This window comes from Passer montanus, unplaced genomic scaffold, assembly GCF_014805655.1.
Source record: "Passer montanus isolate IOZ18808 unplaced genomic scaffold, ASM1480565v1 scaffold1, whole genome shotgun sequence".
Taxonomy (NCBI): Eukaryota; Metazoa; Chordata; class Aves; order Passeriformes; family Passeridae; genus Passer; species Passer montanus.
Genome location: NW_024356504.1, coordinates 10,881,253 through 10,899,583, shown reverse-complemented (window position 1 = coordinate 10,899,583; position 18,331 = coordinate 10,881,253). Strand labels below are relative to the sequence as shown.

At 36.3% G+C, this 18,331-nt stretch overlaps 1 protein-coding gene across 4 annotated transcripts in view; it reads right to left on the bottom strand.

The window, feature by feature from the left end:
* Positions 1 to 895: 895 nt before the first annotated feature.
* The window catches only part of GRB14 (growth factor receptor bound protein 14), a 58,277-nt gene continuing 40,841 nt past the window's right edge, over positions 896 to 18,331 (bottom strand). For 2 of the 4 annotated variants that reach the window (XM_039700828.1, XM_039700849.1), the window contains exons 6-14: positions 15,240 to 15,377; positions 14,097 to 14,207; positions 13,812 to 13,907; positions 13,162 to 13,242; positions 10,796 to 10,912; positions 10,591 to 10,648; positions 10,411 to 10,498; positions 6,691 to 6,784; positions 2,384 to 2,760 (exon numbers count right to left, since the gene is read on the bottom strand). In XM_039700828.1, coding sequence (XP_039556762.1) covers positions 2,614 to 2,760; positions 6,691 to 6,784; positions 10,411 to 10,498; positions 10,591 to 10,648; positions 10,796 to 10,912; positions 13,162 to 13,242; positions 13,812 to 13,907; positions 14,097 to 14,207; positions 15,240 to 15,377 — 930 coding nt within the window. In that variant the 3' untranslated portion in view covers positions 2,384 to 2,613. Of the gene's footprint in view, positions 2,761 to 3,750; positions 3,945 to 6,690; positions 6,785 to 10,410; positions 10,499 to 10,590; positions 10,649 to 10,795; positions 10,913 to 13,161; positions 13,243 to 13,811; positions 13,908 to 14,096; positions 14,208 to 15,239; positions 15,378 to 18,331 lie in introns of all 4 variants that reach the window. The other 2 variants (XR_005626659.1, XM_039700837.1) reach the window with 2 other exon arrangements.

The window sequence follows — 18,331 nt, the reverse complement described above, 5'->3', positions numbered from 1 at the left end:
GCAAGGATCTTCAAAGTCATATATCAACCACTTGTACCAGTTAGTATATCTGGAAGAAGTCTGGGATATCAGAATATTTGAGTTTTGACAGGTGGTGTTTGGTTCTTTGCTTTTACACATTAAGACTACCTCCTTCATGTTTGTTTCTTGGGTAATATTTAAAGAAGAAGGTGGCCTGTGAAGTCATATAAACAGCAAACTAGACTTTATTAGTTTTACTAGTTTGTTTTTTTCTGGCATAGTCACAAACAACAACAGAGTCCATATAAAACATCATATAAAAGAGATTATGTATTCCCAGCAACATTTCAGTTTAGATTTTAATTAAGAGAGCTGTCAAAATGCAGGAGGAAATGCTTTGCAGTATAGGAAGTTTTGAATACTTGACAGCTCAAATGTTCAAATCCCATGCTCATTAAGCAATACTTGATTTTACTTGGGTTTTTTATTATTATTATTTTGGTTTCGTTTTGTTTTTTAATTTTTTTCAATTTCACTTGTGAAACAAAAACTGAAAAAGCAGGCAAAGCTTCTTGATGGTTGATGTCTCTCCACCATGTGATATAATCCCTACACTTTTTTTTTTCTGATAGGTCCAAAGGTGACAGGTACTCACTCACTGAGCAGTTGGCTTCTCTGCCAAGCATGAATACATAAATACAAATAAAAATTACAGCGAAGCTTTCACATGTCCAAATAGAAACTACAATAGACAATAGACAGTCAAGAGATGATTTAAAAAAGGGATGCAGAGAATATTTCTTCTTATTCTACACCAACATCTGAAACAAAAATACCTGAGAAGTAATCCCATTATTAAACCAAACCTGAAGAGGTTTTAATTAAAATTATTTTTAAGTACAATTTGAAACTATGTTTGAGGTTTAAGAGTTAAATTTATTAGACTGTAAAGATTTTTACAAAGCTTTCCTAATGTAATGAGCTTAGGCACCACATATGTTGCATCTTTGGTACACATTAGGAAGAGTTGCTTTTTTAATGAGCTTTAAAAACTACATTTGCATACCAGAGGAAAAGGTCAGTGATGTGTGGATCAAGTCGGTAAATTAAGTATCACAGTATTATGTTATTATGCTTGCCTTCCAGAGGCACACAATAACAAAACCACAGGCTACAGTTACCACACTGTTCTAATGCCTGCACGTCCGTGACCTCGTCAGCTGCCACATCCCGCACCGCTGTGCCTCGGGCTCCATCTCTCGCCCAGGCCCCCTTTACCTTCTCCCCATTCCTCCCGCAGCACAGCAGCTGCTCTGGCTGGCAGTCATGGGCACAGGCAGGCACAGGGAGGGGGAGCTGGATTCAGTCTGATGGCCCATCTTCGAACACTGATTTTACTCCTGCCTTTATGCTTTGTAAAGGTACCCAGGATAGTGCCCTGAATCCTCTTAACGAGATCAAATCTCTTGGACAGCAAAGCATCAGGATGGGGATGCCTCTTTCCCAAGTCCCATTCCACTTCAGTTTTTGTTCAATGATACAACTCACTTTCAAAACACAAATACCAAAATTAATTCTAATGCTGTGGTGCAAAATTTGACTTGGTCAACTAGCCCAGTTCTTTTTAGCTGGAATGTTAGATACTTGGTAATCTGGTAAGATTGCTTAACTGGTAGCTAAATTGACATTTTTATTTTATAATAAATAATAAAATAATCTAGGAACTGACTGCAAATACACTTTCATGAGGTTTTCAGCAAAGTCTACTGGATTTAATTTTATTTGTAAGTATTGTAAATTACTGATAATTTACAACTATTATAACATTACTTTTATTTTTTAAGGGCAATTGAAATTGATTAGTTCCTCAGCTGTGCAGATCCACAGTACTTAACAGGTCTTTCTGCCTCTCTTTCTGTCAGAGATTATAGGTATACACTAAAGGACATTATGCACTACATAATAATTATGGATGTTCGTACATTTCACAGCCAAGTAAGTGACAGTCCAGCTCTGTATGAAGATGTAGATTTAGTCATTAGATTAGAAAAAAAATCCTTTAAAATATTACAAGAAGAGCACAACTCAATACAACTGAGCAGTTATAAGTGGTTTTAATGATTTTTCACTTTTTGGATATGATAATCCTCAAAGTAGCATTCAAAAATATAGTGCAAAATATTTATTCATTTTATTTACAAATAAAATGTGTAGTTCAGCTTCTGATCCTTGCCACAGTAAATGTTATTCTTTTATGTGATGAACAGAAATTATGAGAAACATTTATAGAGAAAAAGTTAATTTTAAACCTTAGAACAAAGATCTTCCTTCAGCTATATTTTTGTAGGAGTTACACAATATTTTTCAAAACTGTTTTCAGATGAAAAGAAAACCCAGAAAATCCAAGACAACACTAAAGAATTACATAGGAAAGAATGGTTTTCAAAACCATAAAGTTAATTTTGCTGTGACAATCACAAAGCAAAGTTCTTATCTACACAGAATATAAATTTTTTTTCTTTCTGCAGCTTAAACATAGAATCTTTACAATGTAATGGGTTTCCCCCCCTCTTTTTGCTATACAAATTGCCTTTGGGGGAAAAAGTACACTAGTATCTTCCTTTCCCTCTGATGAAACAGCAAATGCTTTGGTTAAAGAGCAATCCGTGCACAATAGTGTTTTAACTTGCAAGGCAGCACTCCTTTATTAAGTTGATAGAATTCCACTAGCTGGATGAGATCAGTAAATCTGGTATGACCATCATCGAGGGTATAGAATAGCTTCCCATCATCTTCCAACTGTAAAAATGGAAAAACAAGTTTTAATAAAATCCTCTTTTCCTACTTTTTTTTTTTCTGACTGGAATACTTGTTTGAGAAGTGTTCTTACAGACCAACATATTCATAATCTTACAACTACTGCGAGCAGAAAAAATACAGTGATTGTTTACACATCATTAAAATCTAAAGAATATATTTTAAGATTATTTTTAAAAATACCAATAGGAAAACAATGCCTTATTTCACTTCAAGTACACACCTAAAAGGAAAGAACACTTAAGTATAGGATACTCTTTCTGCACTAACAATACTACTTCATGCTTTTGCTTTGGAATTATAGCTGGGGTTAATACCAACCCTGAGTTCTTACATAGTGACATCTTTTGAAGTTTGAAGCAAAAAAGTTTGAAGTCACTCATAGATTTCAACCTTTGCTCCATTCAGTTCCATGATTTTCTATCATTTCCATAAGGTGGGATGAGACTACACACCAGTGCAGTGGGGTGCTCCACAAAAGACACTACCCATTGCTAGTGTGACATGCTTGCTCTAGCAGTTCTTTGTTCTAGGGGGAAGAATTGCTGCAGCTCCAAACATGTATTAGTGCAGATACAGAAGAGAAAGAAGAAACTTCAACAGATACCTTGAAAGACTCCTTTTGACTTTAAAATGCTTAAAAATTTGCAATCACTGTTTCCCTCTTCTAAGTTACTGAATGTTAGCTCTTGCACAATTTATTGCACTGCTGACTATATAATTTCTTGATTTAGTTCCCCTACTGCTGACATGTCTAATATCAAGAGGATTAGTGAAATAGTGACTAATTGGTATTCATGTAAATACTATTTTTAAAAGGAAAAGGGAAAAAGATACTTTACAAGATTGAAAGAGTAACGAACAGGATCCTGAAGTAGGGCTAGCACGGAGTAGCAGATGGTGTGCTAGGGAAAGATGCAACTATCCTACTTGAATACAGGGGAAGGGAGAAGATATAATTAGCTGTCTTACCTGTAATTAAGAAGTTTTATCTGAAGCAGCTGTTGAACTGCTTATGACTCCTGGTTATTCTACCCCTTTCTACCATGACTGGAAGTAGTTTGTAATTTCTTTATTCTCAGACTTTGGTCAAACCAGGTCAAACTCTGCTACTTAAGGAATTACCAATGTGAGAATGTGTGAACTCCTGTGCTCCAGCCAAAAACCTGAAAATGGATTATCATTCATTGGACTTTCTTTATGCATGCAATTTTCCTGCCAACACACTGCAGGCAAGGAGAGTTAACAATTCAAATGTCTGTTATCCTCCTAACAAGTTAATTCCAAACTTTGAAATGAATACCAGACAGATTGCTAATTCTAAAGCTATCAATATTTTGCAAAGTAAAAACTCATATCAAAGTTCTGTTGCTGAAGAACCTAGCATCTTCTGCAAGCTAAGAAGGCTGTTATGAGAAAACATTTATTAGAAAAGACAGTCCCAGAACTGTATATCAACTCTTCATCTTTCATATGGATGAAATTTCAGGATAGAATCCACTGAAGTGAACTTGCATCAGCTCAGAGAGTAAAGGCTGAAAAATACCTTTAAACTAACAAGCTCTTCGATTTTCACAGTACAGGATTCCAAATGCAACCCAAAGGTTTCCTTCTGAACTTTTTACAATCAATTCCCAACTACCCGCCTGCAATACCTGTTGCACAGGTTGCCAGTGTTAACACAAGGCACCTGTTTACATGGGTGAGGCATGAACTAGCAGGCTGCATACCCTATCTAAAAGGAGACCTTTTTAAGTGCAGCATAATCTGAAGCAACCTAAAATACAAGAAAAAAATAATTCATTTAGAGATTGGATTGTTTTTACCTTGCAAAAAGGCTTTGCAAATTACATTTATTTGTTTACATTTAGTAAGAAAGTTTGCCTTTACAATGGCCGGAAACAGGTAAGTGTTTAGAACAGCAGAATTTGAAATTCAAAGAGGTAACCTTGATCTTCAACTAATAAGCTATGAATTTACTACAGTAATACAAAATGCCTTGTTTCTTAGAAAATGATCGCTTCATTTAGATTAGCAGCAACTGGAACCAAAACCCTTCCTCCCTTACACAACAATTTCCTGAAATCTTTAAAGAGCATCGTTCTAGAAAAAACAGAGCATGTCAGAGTATTGAGAATGCAATGAGGGTACTGAATGCAACCAGAAACTGACAGAAAGAAACTGAAATATGCCAATATTTGGGGGACAACAGCTTCTATGCTGACACACTCTCTCTGGACTGAGCTGTTCTAATCACAATGGTTTTTTTTCTGGCTACTATCATAGGAGAAATTGGTTTACTTAAAAAACAATTCAAAAACATTTCCTTCAAGGAAGTCAAGTTTTGCAATGAAGTGCTACAGGTCTTCTCCATGAACAGCATGGGAAATGTGACCCAAGTCTGTAGACAACTACATCAAAACTAAGAATTCCTGGTTCTCCAACCCACAACAGGAGAGCAAGGTTTTAGCATGTTCTTATGAAGGGAAGAAGAGAATCATCTGTCTCAGAGGAAACTGAAGATAACTGCAGCATGCTGCTACACCTGCGCTTAAAGAGAGGGTCTGTTTCCTGATACAGAAAGGGGAAGTGGTCTCTTAAATTTGAGAGTTAAGTTACATCTTAATGAACTAGACTCATACACTCTTTGTATGGGGTTTAGAAGGTTTTCTAAACCACACAACAATTATAACAAAGTAAATACTAGAACTGACTACAGTCAATGAATGCACAAAGATCTTACATCTGGGATTCTTATCAAGGATTATATGTTGATGATCCCACGGAATCCAGTGCATAACTATCACTTTTGGATCAAGTAATCCTCCATATTCTGTACCTAAACACAACAAAATCCTGGACAATTCTTATAGCTAATCTGATCAAATTTCCTCCTGTCAAATAATGCTTCAGTTTTATTCTACATGAACTTTTTTTAGTAGAGGATATCAGCTACAAGCCCTAGGTAAGGCATAGAGAACTTTGGTGAATGATCAGAGAGAATCAACAGAAAAAGACCAAAAAAATAGTGCCACTTGACTAATTTCTACTGAGAAACAACAGAATCTTCTAGAAACTTCAGCAGGAGGATACATGGAAGCTAGAGTATTATGTGGATGGGAAGAAAGGTTCTTGTAAAGAAAGATAAAAATGCTCTGGGTATGCTCAGTTATGTCAAGCATCTGTGGCCAAAACAAAAAATGAACAAGTATTTCTCAACTCAAGAGACGCAACATGTAAAGAAATCCACATAAATCACCTCATGAGAGATTGGAAGCAGTGGGGATGGCTAACCATTCTGGCAGGATAACTGGACATAATGTTCAATGAAAACTAACAGAAATATGATTTCAACTTACTAACTTCCGCTTATCTATAAAGCAGCTGAAATAAATGATGGGGGTTTTTTTTGTTTCCCTGAAGAAGGCCTGTACATTAATATACCTCAGTAACAACAAGAGAGGTCAACAAAATATTTCTGACTACAAATATTGAAACTATCCTTAAGAGAAGACTCAGTGAGATATGGACACATGATGGAGGCCGTCCAAAACAGATGACTTAGAAATTGTGTACATACTGAAAAGTAAAAGGAAACATGAACTCTATTAATACATTATTTTCATGTCATCAGAGTTGCTTCTATTCCAGTTGAAATAAATTTGTTTAGTTTTTCAATAAACTTTTTAGGATTTCATAATACTAGTATTATAAATTTGATTATAAATCAAAGAGTAAAGCTCAAAAACATTCAACTCTACTAAAGAATACTAATTATATTTAGTGATACAGGTATGATGTTTGCATCTCTGCAAAACAACAAAAGAAGAAAAAATCCATCCATATTCTACCACAGTTTGTAATTTTTTTTGGTTTCACAACTCCATATATAAATTGAAAAAACTTACTTACTGGTACAATTTGAAAATGTTTTATTTTTAATCCATGACTCAGTGACAATACAAATGTTTTGGGGTTACTTTGGCTATCACGTACCAGGAATACCCTAAAAGAGAACAAAAAAATTTCAAAGTAAGAACATTTTAAATCCTTTTATAAACATCCACTTAAAACTGTTCTAAATTCATTACAGCAAGTATTAGTGAAAGCATAAATAATATCAATTATGTAAGTTAGACTTTTAATCAGTATTTCTTTGCCAATGTGTCACTGGGAATACTTTCTCTTAAGTTCTTCTTCACCTTGTCTATTATGTGAAAAACATGCATTCTCGGAATAAATGACACTGTAGGCGTTAGTTTTTACACTGCATAGAATTACAATACATTTCTTCAGACAGAAAAGCACCCTCAAAGTTTGTGCTTTGAACAAAATTTTTCTTTGGACTCTGACTAGAGAAAACTTGCATTTTCTAAATCACAAGCATTATAAGTAAAATTCAAAAGGTAGTTCAACAGCAATTTTACAGAAAAGGTAATGCAAGGCACACCAGAATGTTCTTCACATCTGGCCAATCCTCATAAATGCACTCTCATTTCTGCACAGCAGCAATATTCCCAACAAGACAGAGCTACACTCTGCTTGCTTTATGGAATGATTATTCAAAGCATGACACCCCGAATGGCCAACAGTGCCGCTGCAACTAAATTTCACTGGGAACTTATTCCAACCAGAACATGGACAAACATAACTTTGCCATAGTCCTGGTAGAATAATTTGGTAAAGACAAAGGACAATTACCAGCATGAGGCAGTTTTCACTGAATCACCTGGCTTGGAATATTGGCAGAGAACAGTTTGGAGGACAGGGAAGAACCTGGTAGATAGCTTTGGAGTGGAACCAGTCTGAACTGTTTGTACTGGGCAGGTCTGGAACAGGTGTAGCTGACCAATACACAAAGAAGGGAAATGGAGGGACAGCCACTGGCCAGCATGCTCCTCTTTCAGGACAGAAAAGAAATGGGCAAAATGGACTTGCAGGTTTCAACTGAGCAAGCATTAGTGACCACCTAATCATAAGTGTTTGCCCCCATGCACACCAGAAATGACAGCCCAGGTACTACATGAAAAGAAAGTATTTCAAGGGGGGGAAAAAAAAACCAGCCAGAGGTTTGCAGTGGATTTTCACTGACTTCCAGCATGGATTCAAAGTACTAATTTAATTCTCAATGTTTTTAAGAGTTCTCTTTTTACATAGTAAGAAAATTCCTGGCATTAAGAAGTTTGGAGTCCAAACTCATTACCGTTTCTGTCAAAATGCCTGTGCAGAGCAGTTGGGGAGCCCCGTTACTGCCGCAGCTCGTCCCCGAGGGCTGCTGGCTCGGCTCGGCTCGGCTCGGCAGGGCCAGCGGGAGCGCCGGCAGCGCGGGCTGCGCTCAAACCGGCTCGCTCCCACCACCTAGCGGGCTCCCACCCTCCCGGGACACCTCTGCACTAACTTCGTGTTCTATGTTTGTCATCAATGGCTGGCACTTCGTTTTTTTTTTGTTTGGGTTTTTTTTTTTTTTTTTTTTTTTTTTTTTTTTGGTCTTTTTTTTCCCCAGAAAAATGACGCTGTAGGAATGTGCCATTTTGTTGATATCCAAAATGGGCTCTCTATACCCAGTTACTAGGATCCACATTAAATTATACACAATGCAATCAACTTTTATGGGTTCTTATTCATCAGTTCTTTTAAAGTACATTTTCCTACTTCTTTCCTAGTTTTATCACAAATATAAGGAACATTTCTTCTCCTTCAGATAAAAAGATCTTCATTATTTTCTAAAATAATCACAATTACCTACTTTACCTACTTTAGTTGTCAAAGAACCTTTTAAATTTTTGTTATGATGACAGGACTGTAGTTCACAGAATCTCAGAAATGTTAGCTGGAAAGAGCTTTTTAGACATGCTGGATGACTCCAGTCAACTTCTCCCTAATGAACTTCTCTGAATGACGAGCTGGACCTTTTCATGGGCCTTTTGGTAATGCTCTTACATCCCTTTCATCAACCAATTTTCACTGAAAAGTCTTCAAATATACTTTAGGGGGTAAAATACAAAATCTACAATATTACCATGTGAACTTTTTTAATAAAGTTGGTTTAACACCAGATCCAAAAACTTTCTTCCTTCATAACATGCTTTTAGATGGTTGCTCTCCCTAATTTGGTTATCCAAATACTAAAAGTACTGTAGTTTATATAACTGCCTCCTTGTCTTCTAAAAGTCATCATGAAAAACATGTTTGTTGGTACATACAGCATTACAGAAGCCAAACTCCCTTGTCATATATGCATGAGAACTCCTTGCTCAGGATCACCGTGAAAGGCTCACTCAACATGGATTATTTCTCTGCCCTCACTCCCAGAAACTGAAATTCATTTTTCTCATTAAAGATGGCTGCATTTCTGGTGATAATTCATGCTTTCAGCTGATCAAAATGATGTCACACGATGTCATGTGTTCATTACTTCACTGTAACTCCTGAATATGTATCTGACAGCATATGAGCACTCCTACTACCAATGTTCTAAATAATTCTAGATAGTCCACACAAAAGTTTCATCCTCCTCAAAATCCCACTGCACAGCTATGAATGGCTCCAAGAATATAACAACACTGTACTAAACCAATGCTAGCAAGGTATTCACTTTCTCATTTCAGTGTGTGTGTAAGAAATACACTGAAAGATGCATCAGGCCTACACTGACATCCTATCCAGAAATACATGTTGGACACTCATCCCCATGTCCCGGCCCTCTCTTCTAACAATTGCAAAATTAAATGCAAAGCACAGAACCAGCTTCAAGATGATAAGCCAGGCTTAAAAACATGACCCCAGAAATTAAAAAAAAAGTGGAAGTCAAATTAATCATCCCTGTTCTGGGTTTGTCTCCCTTTCCTTTCCTTCACTTTTTTTTTTTTCCCCTGGAGCCCTTTCTGTAGATGTAGAAAACAATATTACAACATACTTAATCTAAAACTGAAGGAATTTAACCACCAATCAGATGATCCAGGTACCTAACTGGAAACAGACTCAAAGAAACTGAGTTTCTTATGGAATTACTCATTGAATGAAGGAGGCCCAAGTTTAAATTTAATACAGGACTAAGGATAAAATTGCAGGAATGAAAAGCAGGAGGATTTGAACATAAAATACCTACTTGCTTTGTCATTTTTTAAAATTATTATTTGAATGAAATATTTAAAAATTAAAGTCTTATCCTAACATCTATTGTTTACTATTAAAGGATTACACAATTTTTAGTCAATTCATGAGAAAAAAGCATACTTTTTTCAGTCTCTGTCCCAGCACAGTTCATCTTAGAATACTGTTTTCAAGCTTTCTTTCACTCTTTCATCACTAACAGAGACACAAAAGACAGTGGTGCCAAGGCTGACAGCTCCAGAGAATCCTGTGCAAGGACACAGCTCTGGTGCTTGGCTCTGAATGGACATAAGCAATCGGTCAGTGACAGAATCTAAGTCCTAGATCACCACTTCATGGTTTCCAAATGATATAAATACAAACCAACAGATCCCCAGATAGCACTACATAAAAGAATTTTTATTCCTATTAGGCAAGTGCAAACTCCTTGCTCCATCACCCCCCAATAAGCGGCACATGAAAATAAGAGTTGTTGGCTAGAAACGCGTCTCAGAGAAGCTATGTAGAGAATTAACTTACCCATCTACAAGTCCATGCTGCAAAATAAGTCTCTGAGCCTCCTCTCTAGAGATTTTGTGATGAAACCATGACTGAGATCTGTGTATAGCTGTAGAAAAAAAGATCAGTGAAAAAACATTTTCCCTTTATTGAAAGAACCAGTTATTGAATATCTCTGGCAAGGAATTAACTCACACATACCCATGTTAGACATAGCAATAGGACTACCATGTGAGTTGAGTCGGAGACACCCTCTCCTCTGTATGAGAGAGAAGCAAAAACATGACTTCAAAGCTCTTTTGTTAAAAAAAAACCCAAACAACCAAACAAAAAAAAAACCAACCAAACAAAAAAAACCCCCACCAAACCAGAAAACACTATTCTGATAAATCAAAGGTATTTATACCCGCCACGCTAATCCTTCTTCAACTGCAACTGAAAGGGCTTCTGTTGGATTTTCTATAATTCTGCTTCTGTGTCCTGAGAAATCCATTGCTACTAAAGAATTTTCTGAAATGCTTCTCTGCAACAAAGAAAAATAAATTTAGTTTACTCACTTTTTAAAAGATTCATAATTTAAAAGCAAGCTTCTGAGAAAACATTATGTTTTGTAAGTGATATTTCAAGTATTGGCAGTGTTTCTCTTCAGAGCCAAACTCATTTTACCCTAGGGAGCATTTATAATTCCAGTATGCTGCTGCAAAGCTCAATTTTACAGTCTGGCAGGACAGACCATCTTTCTACATTACTGCAATGGATGACAAATACATCGCTTTACCATAAACTATATTTATATTTTTAACTGTAACTAGCCCTTTCCATGTCAAAACAAGTCAGGAAACTGTTATTAAGATGTCCAAGTAACAGGGAAAAAAAGGTAAAATACAAAATTATTATACATCATGATCCAATTAAAAAATATTCAAAATATTTCATTAGAAGTATGTCAGCTTTATATGTTTGCTATATAAATTTCCATTCAGTTTACCATATTTAAGCATTGAAAACAGCAATTTCTATGGAGTATAACTTCTGTTTTAATACATCCCTTCTAACTCTAATCACAGACTCAATACTTGCAGCATCTGTTATAAAAAAAATACTTGTGAAGATCAATTTTGTAAAACTGAATAAGAACACTGAGGTTTGACAAAACAATCCTAAAAATCACCAAAATGTTTCTCAGAAACCAAAAGGTTTACAAAATCAGTTGTTATAAGAATTGTGATGGCTCAAATGTTAGCAGGCACTGGAATATCTAATAAATAAAAGAGCGTTCCAGCACTCTATAAGTTAAAGCAACATCTGGACACAAGAGGCCCAGATTTCTGTAGGGTTAGCAAAGCTTCCCAGTCCAAAACCAGAGCAGCTCTGGGGTTCTGTTTTTTTTTGGTTTTGTTTTTTCTTTTGCTTGGTTACAAGCATGAATATAACTAAAAACGGAAGAAGCAATTCTGTAGTTCACTGTAATTCTTGACACTGTAGACTAAGGTCTGTCTGAGTAACTGTAACCTGTAAAGAACTTGGCAAAAATAAAAAGATAAGGGCAAATTAAGAGAAAATGTTTGCCTTTAGCACTGTGGAAGAATATCTTTGTAGCTGACATGGTTGAGAAATGAAGGAATGTGAAACGTGGAAGTGGCTTCCTTATGAAGTACCTTCATTAGCGTGTGCACTTAATCCGCGATTATTCAATTTGCTGTTTTATTCATGAATTATATACGAGTAGAAAAAAGTGCCATTGTTAGCAGTGGGGATAGATTCTGCCTGTTAGAAGCTATGGGAACCAAAATGCACACAACAGTGAAAGAGGAGAGAATCAGTAGTGGCTCCCTGATCCATCATAAGAGCAGCAGCTGGCTATTGCAGTAGCTTCACATAACACAAACTAAGGCACAGGCAGCGTATTAAGCACATGCTTAATAAGCCATGCTTATTAGCAAGATCACTGAAAACTACTTTTGTGAATACCTGCGATAGCAAATGCATTTTTTAGGCATTTTATCAGCAAGAACTACAATAAAAGCTAAAAAAAAAATTCACCATAAAATCATTGGCACAGATCTCATCAATAAGTAATTTTAATCCAATTTAGCCAAAAAGAAAACACGAAAGGGATATAAATCATCCATGAAAAAGTCTGAAATCAAATGACTCATAATGAGCTGGGATAATGTAAGATATTAAGAAATGGACAACCTCATCCAATCCCAACTATGCGACTGAGAAGATGGACATGTTATCTTGTATAGGCTGTTTTTTCTCCAAAACAGGGCAGACCATCAGCCGAATTATGGTTTTCCCCCGAAGTCCAGTCAGCATTACACCAGCTCAAATTTATCTCAAGTACTTAATATTTTATATATATTTTTAAATTAAAAGAGGAAGTATACCAAAAAGGATTTGTTACAACCTACTTGTTCATCAGCATGTGTAACCTTAAACACTGTGCTTCTCTTAAATGCTTAATGCATTTATGGTCCTGCTGCTTTGCTTTGTTTTCAAAATCTTCTTTCCATTCAACAGTAATAAGCCAATGAACTCCCAAAATACTGAAGATTTTACAAAGAGAAAGCCTTTTAACTCTTTTGTTCTAAGTAAGGAAATTAATTACCTCTCTAGTCAACTCTGGCAGCCCTAAATAATTCGGCAAGCATTGGCACATGCAAGATTTTGAAGGAGCAGGTCAGCAGTGTAACTGACACAAGTCACTTGAAAAGAGCACAATGGCAGAAACATGTATTTTATTCATGGAGCTACTGTGGGACATACCATAGGTGTTATATTCAAAGGGCTGCAGCCACTTCTACCTTGATATGGTTGCATGTAATTCTGATACAGCTGCATCCCATACTAAAACCAGAAAATAACATGGTTAGCATTTTAAATTATAAACCTAAGCCAAGTAAGGTTTTTTCCAGATGAAAAAGATAGCACACGCTTCTTTTACCATTAAAAACCAGGGACAAAAGCTGTTAGGCTAAGGAAATGTACATCATCACTGTTGCTGCTGCCTTTAAAAATGTACACTTTGCATTAAATACTACCCATTTAATACACCAACTGGGCCTGTTCCTATTTTGTCACAAACAGTCACATTTTAAAAACATTAAAGTTCCCTGTTGTGTATTGTTGTTGCTTTGTTCAACATTACTCAGCAATCTCACTGAATTCAACATGGTTACTCAGAAGCATATGCTTAATGTTAAATATTTTCAGGACTGAGGCATCATTCCATCCCTTAAAATGATTCCAGGATTTGAACTCCCTCTTCTTGTGGTGATGAAAAAAAAATATTTCAAAGTACAAAATTGATACTGCTATTTCATGGGAACCTAAAATGATGTTACCTCTCTACTCACAGCATCAAAATATCACATAGCACACTTAATCAAGAAGTTAACTTCACACAAAAAAATTACCTTGAGTAACCTAATTGCTGTCATCCAACAGGTCCTACTTTGTTCATCATCTGCACAGAGCTGTTTCAGGTCTCTGGTTCCTCCTGATTTGTTAGGCTAGAAGGCCACAGCACATTTTTTTAGCATTAAAGCATATCTTGAAGATAATACCTGTTGAAATAAAAGCCACTAATTCTCCTATTTTATAACAGACAGCTGAATATTGCTTTCAAAGCCTTAAAGAAACTTAAGCTTACCTAAAAACTGTGGCTTGCTTTAATATGTATCAGAATAATAAGCTTGTACCTTAAAGCAGAATCCATAGTTTGTTGGTGCTCCAGAAATCTTTTTGCCTGTTAAAGACATGTACATATCACTATTGCTGAATTCACAGAAAAACTGCAGATGCCTTGGCTCCTAAAAAGAAAGTAATGTAATACAGTTAGACTACTTTTAGCCAGCCTCTCCAGATAAGAAACTTGGAAGAATACAGTAGTTATCCTGTTCCAAAATACAGACTTACAAAGTGCAGTTTTAAACATGACATCATGAAATCTAAAAAGAGGCAACTCAATATTCATTTCATAATGCAGTGGAAAGAGAAATCAAATCAGTTAAAGAGTTTATTCCTCCAGAGGGGAAAACTACAAGTTACATAATTTCTGAAAAAACTTCCACTAGTTTCAAGCAATAATAAAATTCGAGTAGGAGGCAAGTTTTGAGAGCAGTATGCATTTCAAACATCAAAACAAAATAAACTTCCATAAATTGAAAAACAACATACTGTTATAATTATTGCCCAGTACCATTTCTAACCATTATCTCTACCCACTAAGTTAATTATGTCAAGGAAGCAAACAAATTTGCCAAAGGATACAAACTAGCTCAATGAAAACTTTGGCCAGTAATTACAGAAAATCCGAAACATGAATAAACATTGGTTTGAGTAGTTTATGTAAAAGGTTTCTCAACTCCAATGTTTAATATGATAAGGCTTAAGGTACCACTGCCAAAAATCTGAACTAGTAACATGAAAATCTGTCCAGTGACAAATGTTGAGAATTCCCGAATTTATTTTGTAACAATTATTATTTTATATATTAATTACTATATCCACTTTTCAGAACATCAACTTATACTACAGAAATTTAATTAGTATTTGAAAATTTGTTTTAACAGGGTACTATGTTATGAGAAGTATCAACCAGAATGAAGCAAACTTATCAGGCAAAAAGAAACCAGAGTTTCTAAGACAACACCTTCCCAGTTATGTATCTCTAAATTTCTCTAGATTTTATCTACAATAACTACATTTTTTTCTTTTTTATCACTGTAAGTTTAATCATTTGCTTATAAATTTTGGTTATTATTACAACAAATGATAAATACATACATATTTGCTCTGACTTCATAGTTCTTGCTCTCTCTCTTCTTTTTTTCCTCCCTTACCTTAGATGTACCTTTAGTGGAAAAATAAAGGCCAGATCTTCTCAAAAGAAAGTACAATTTTTTCCATGATTTCTTCCCCTGCTCCTTTGCATGCAAATAGCCATGAATCTCAGGATATGTGCTGGAGCTAAGGAACATCTGAAAGAAAGTATCAGACATGCATTTTTCTTTTCCTCAGAAATCAGCTTTGTGTTTCATTAACATACTCAGGGCTAAGGGGAATAACTCCTAAATACACTATCACACCAGAGTAATTCAGTTATGATCACATCTAATCCCATCAACAGCAGCTCTCATTTAAGGCATGTAAGAATGTTACATAACTCCAAGGTATGCTAAGCAAGTTACATATTTATATGGAACCATATGGTTTGAAATGAGAGCATTACTTCTGCAATATGTGAACTTCTGCAACTAAACCAGTGTAAGAAGTACTGATCCCATGCCTCAGACCCTATTTATGTAAAACTGCTAATCAGTGTTAACAACAGAAGAAAAAAATTACGTCCCTCCCCTCACTCGCCATGTTACAAACACCGAAATTAAATTATCTGAGTTAAAATTAACTCAGCAAACCACAAACCATGCAGGTCAGGCAGATATTAGCATTTTCGAAAGGAGGGAATAAAGGGCTCTGCACCTGAAAGGTGCTTAAGGAGTAGCTTTAGTTGAACCAAAACCAGAGAGACTGGGCCAGTCCCCAAGACAGCTCCTGCCTCTACTCAGGATATTCAGTGACTTCTCTTCATCCATTTCATCAGACACTGTCAGAGTGCAACACAGCTCTTATCTTGCTGAGGCTCTGACAGTTCTACTCAGTCTTGCTGCAAAAGTACCCACTAAAAATGAGCAACCATGTTAACTTTACCCTAATTCCATATAATGCATTCATATTTATCACTCTTCTTCTAGTAACACTACTCAGAGCTATGACTCTAAACATATTAACCCAGAATTCTTCTATTTCCTTATATGCCACAGAATCTGTTATTTCTGAGCTCTTCCACTACTCAGAGCTATGACTCTAAACATATTAACATACTTCCATATATTCCACAGAATCTGTTATTTCTAAGCTCTTTGAGGAACCTTGCCCCAGGACTGGTCTGTGGTATCATAAATTCTGTCAAGGCTTACATACAGGTATGGCACAAAGGATTTTCTGGTCAATATCTGCAGTTTTCATTGCTGAATTTTCCTCCTACACACTTCTATCTCCAGAAAATCTTATTTGAGGAGAGAAACAACAGATTACAAGAGATGGACTGGCCAGTACTGGACTCCAGCAGAATGAAAAAGTGAACGTTATTTTGGAAGCACACCAAGTTCTCTGGCCACTAAATAATACAGTCCAACCAAGATACACAAGGTTTATTTGACCATTATTGTTTTCCTGCCTTGCAGTGAGATGCTGCAGCCCAACCTGAGCTGGTTGAATGCAGTAACACAAGCAGGGCTCCACTGGCCAGGGCAGCGCCCAGCCCACCACCAGCACTGCATTATGAGCAGCTTCACTGCTATTCACCTGAAAGCTCAATTGCATTAAGCTCAGGTGCATCTAGCTGCACGTGCTGCTGGCACACAGCTGTGTGCAAATGCAGTTAAAGCTATTTTAGCCACACTGAAGCAGACGGGTAGGTCTTGATACATGTTCTGGCTGTTCATCTTCCCTTTTGCCATGTACTAACAGGTTCACTGGTGGGAAATATGCAGGCTGAACTGAAAAAGCATAAAATCCATAAACAAAGTCAAATTAAAGCCTTAAGAAAATCTAAACAAGCCAATGTATGCAAAAACAAAAGAGCATCTTTTTAGGCTTTAATGTCTCTGCTGAAACTAAAAGGAGTGGTTGGCTTCCTGCCTGCACAAGTGTCTTCCCCAGGATTTCTGCCATAAGAGCTTCAAACCAGAAATGCTGTCATGAAAAACACTTCTCTTACTCAGCAGACCAAAGTGGAGGAGCAATACAATGCTAAGCTTCAACAGTCAGTGTTGTACCCATGCTATCAATTAAAATAAAGTAGCAGTAATGCTAGGAAAAAGGCAATCTTAAATCCATCTTTTCCTTTCTAAGGAAAGACAGCTGAGGACTATGTGAGAAAATAGAACATGAACAAGCTGTAGTCAAAACCATTAACTGTCAGAAGGATGAGCAGTAAAAATATTTCAGAGTGAGAACTGAATGTCTGTAATAAATGCCAAAAATGAATTATAGTAGGAAAGAAAATTTCCTTGGGTTGTTTTTTGTTTCAACTTGTTTTTTGGGGTTTTTTTTTGCTGCTCTTTGTTTTGTTGGGTTTTTTTTAATGGAGGTACATACAAGTTTGTTAAAGGAAGGAATGGATCCCTGTTTATGCAGATAAAAATAAGAAAAATCCTTAGTACTGGAAGAAGAAGGGAGAGCTAAATGACAGTACACTGCAGACAGGGACTACTGGTCTGGTCACACAATATGCAGAAATAAACTTGCACCCTCTTCCCCACACAGTGAAATATACACCCTGATAAGTGGAGTGGTGTCAAATGCCACCATGTCCTTCAGACACTGATACAGACAGCACTAAGGAGTTGAAACATATTCAGTGTTTCAGGGAGTTAAAGAAGCCATCATTACACTAGACTTTGTGAACCATGTTGAATTTGATGACTGATTTCTTCAAAGATGTGATGACAGCTAGCCATGATCTAGACCAATACTACTGGAAATGAGCTGGATTTTTACCCTGAACCTGCTGCAAAATTTCAGAAGCACCAAGTAATTCTAGTGAAGAATTAATTCAGAATCTCACTATTGTCCCCTATAGACTTCAGTCCACCTGAAAAGTTTAGACTGGGAGGCCAACAAAACCTAGAGTGGAAGACAGAGTAAGGCAGTGGGGAGATTAAAACAACACTCAGGAGATTGGCAAGAGACTGAAATGCAGTGCAGGTCTGTTTCAGCCTGAGGCCTGGAATGGCAGTCATATGAGAAACTGGTGAGGGAAAGAGGGACTTGCTATGGCAGGGAGATTAAAGAAATGAAAGCCTGGCTCTTAATAATGATCTTAAAATTGTCATACTATGTTCATTTTTGACATATTTTAAAACATCCA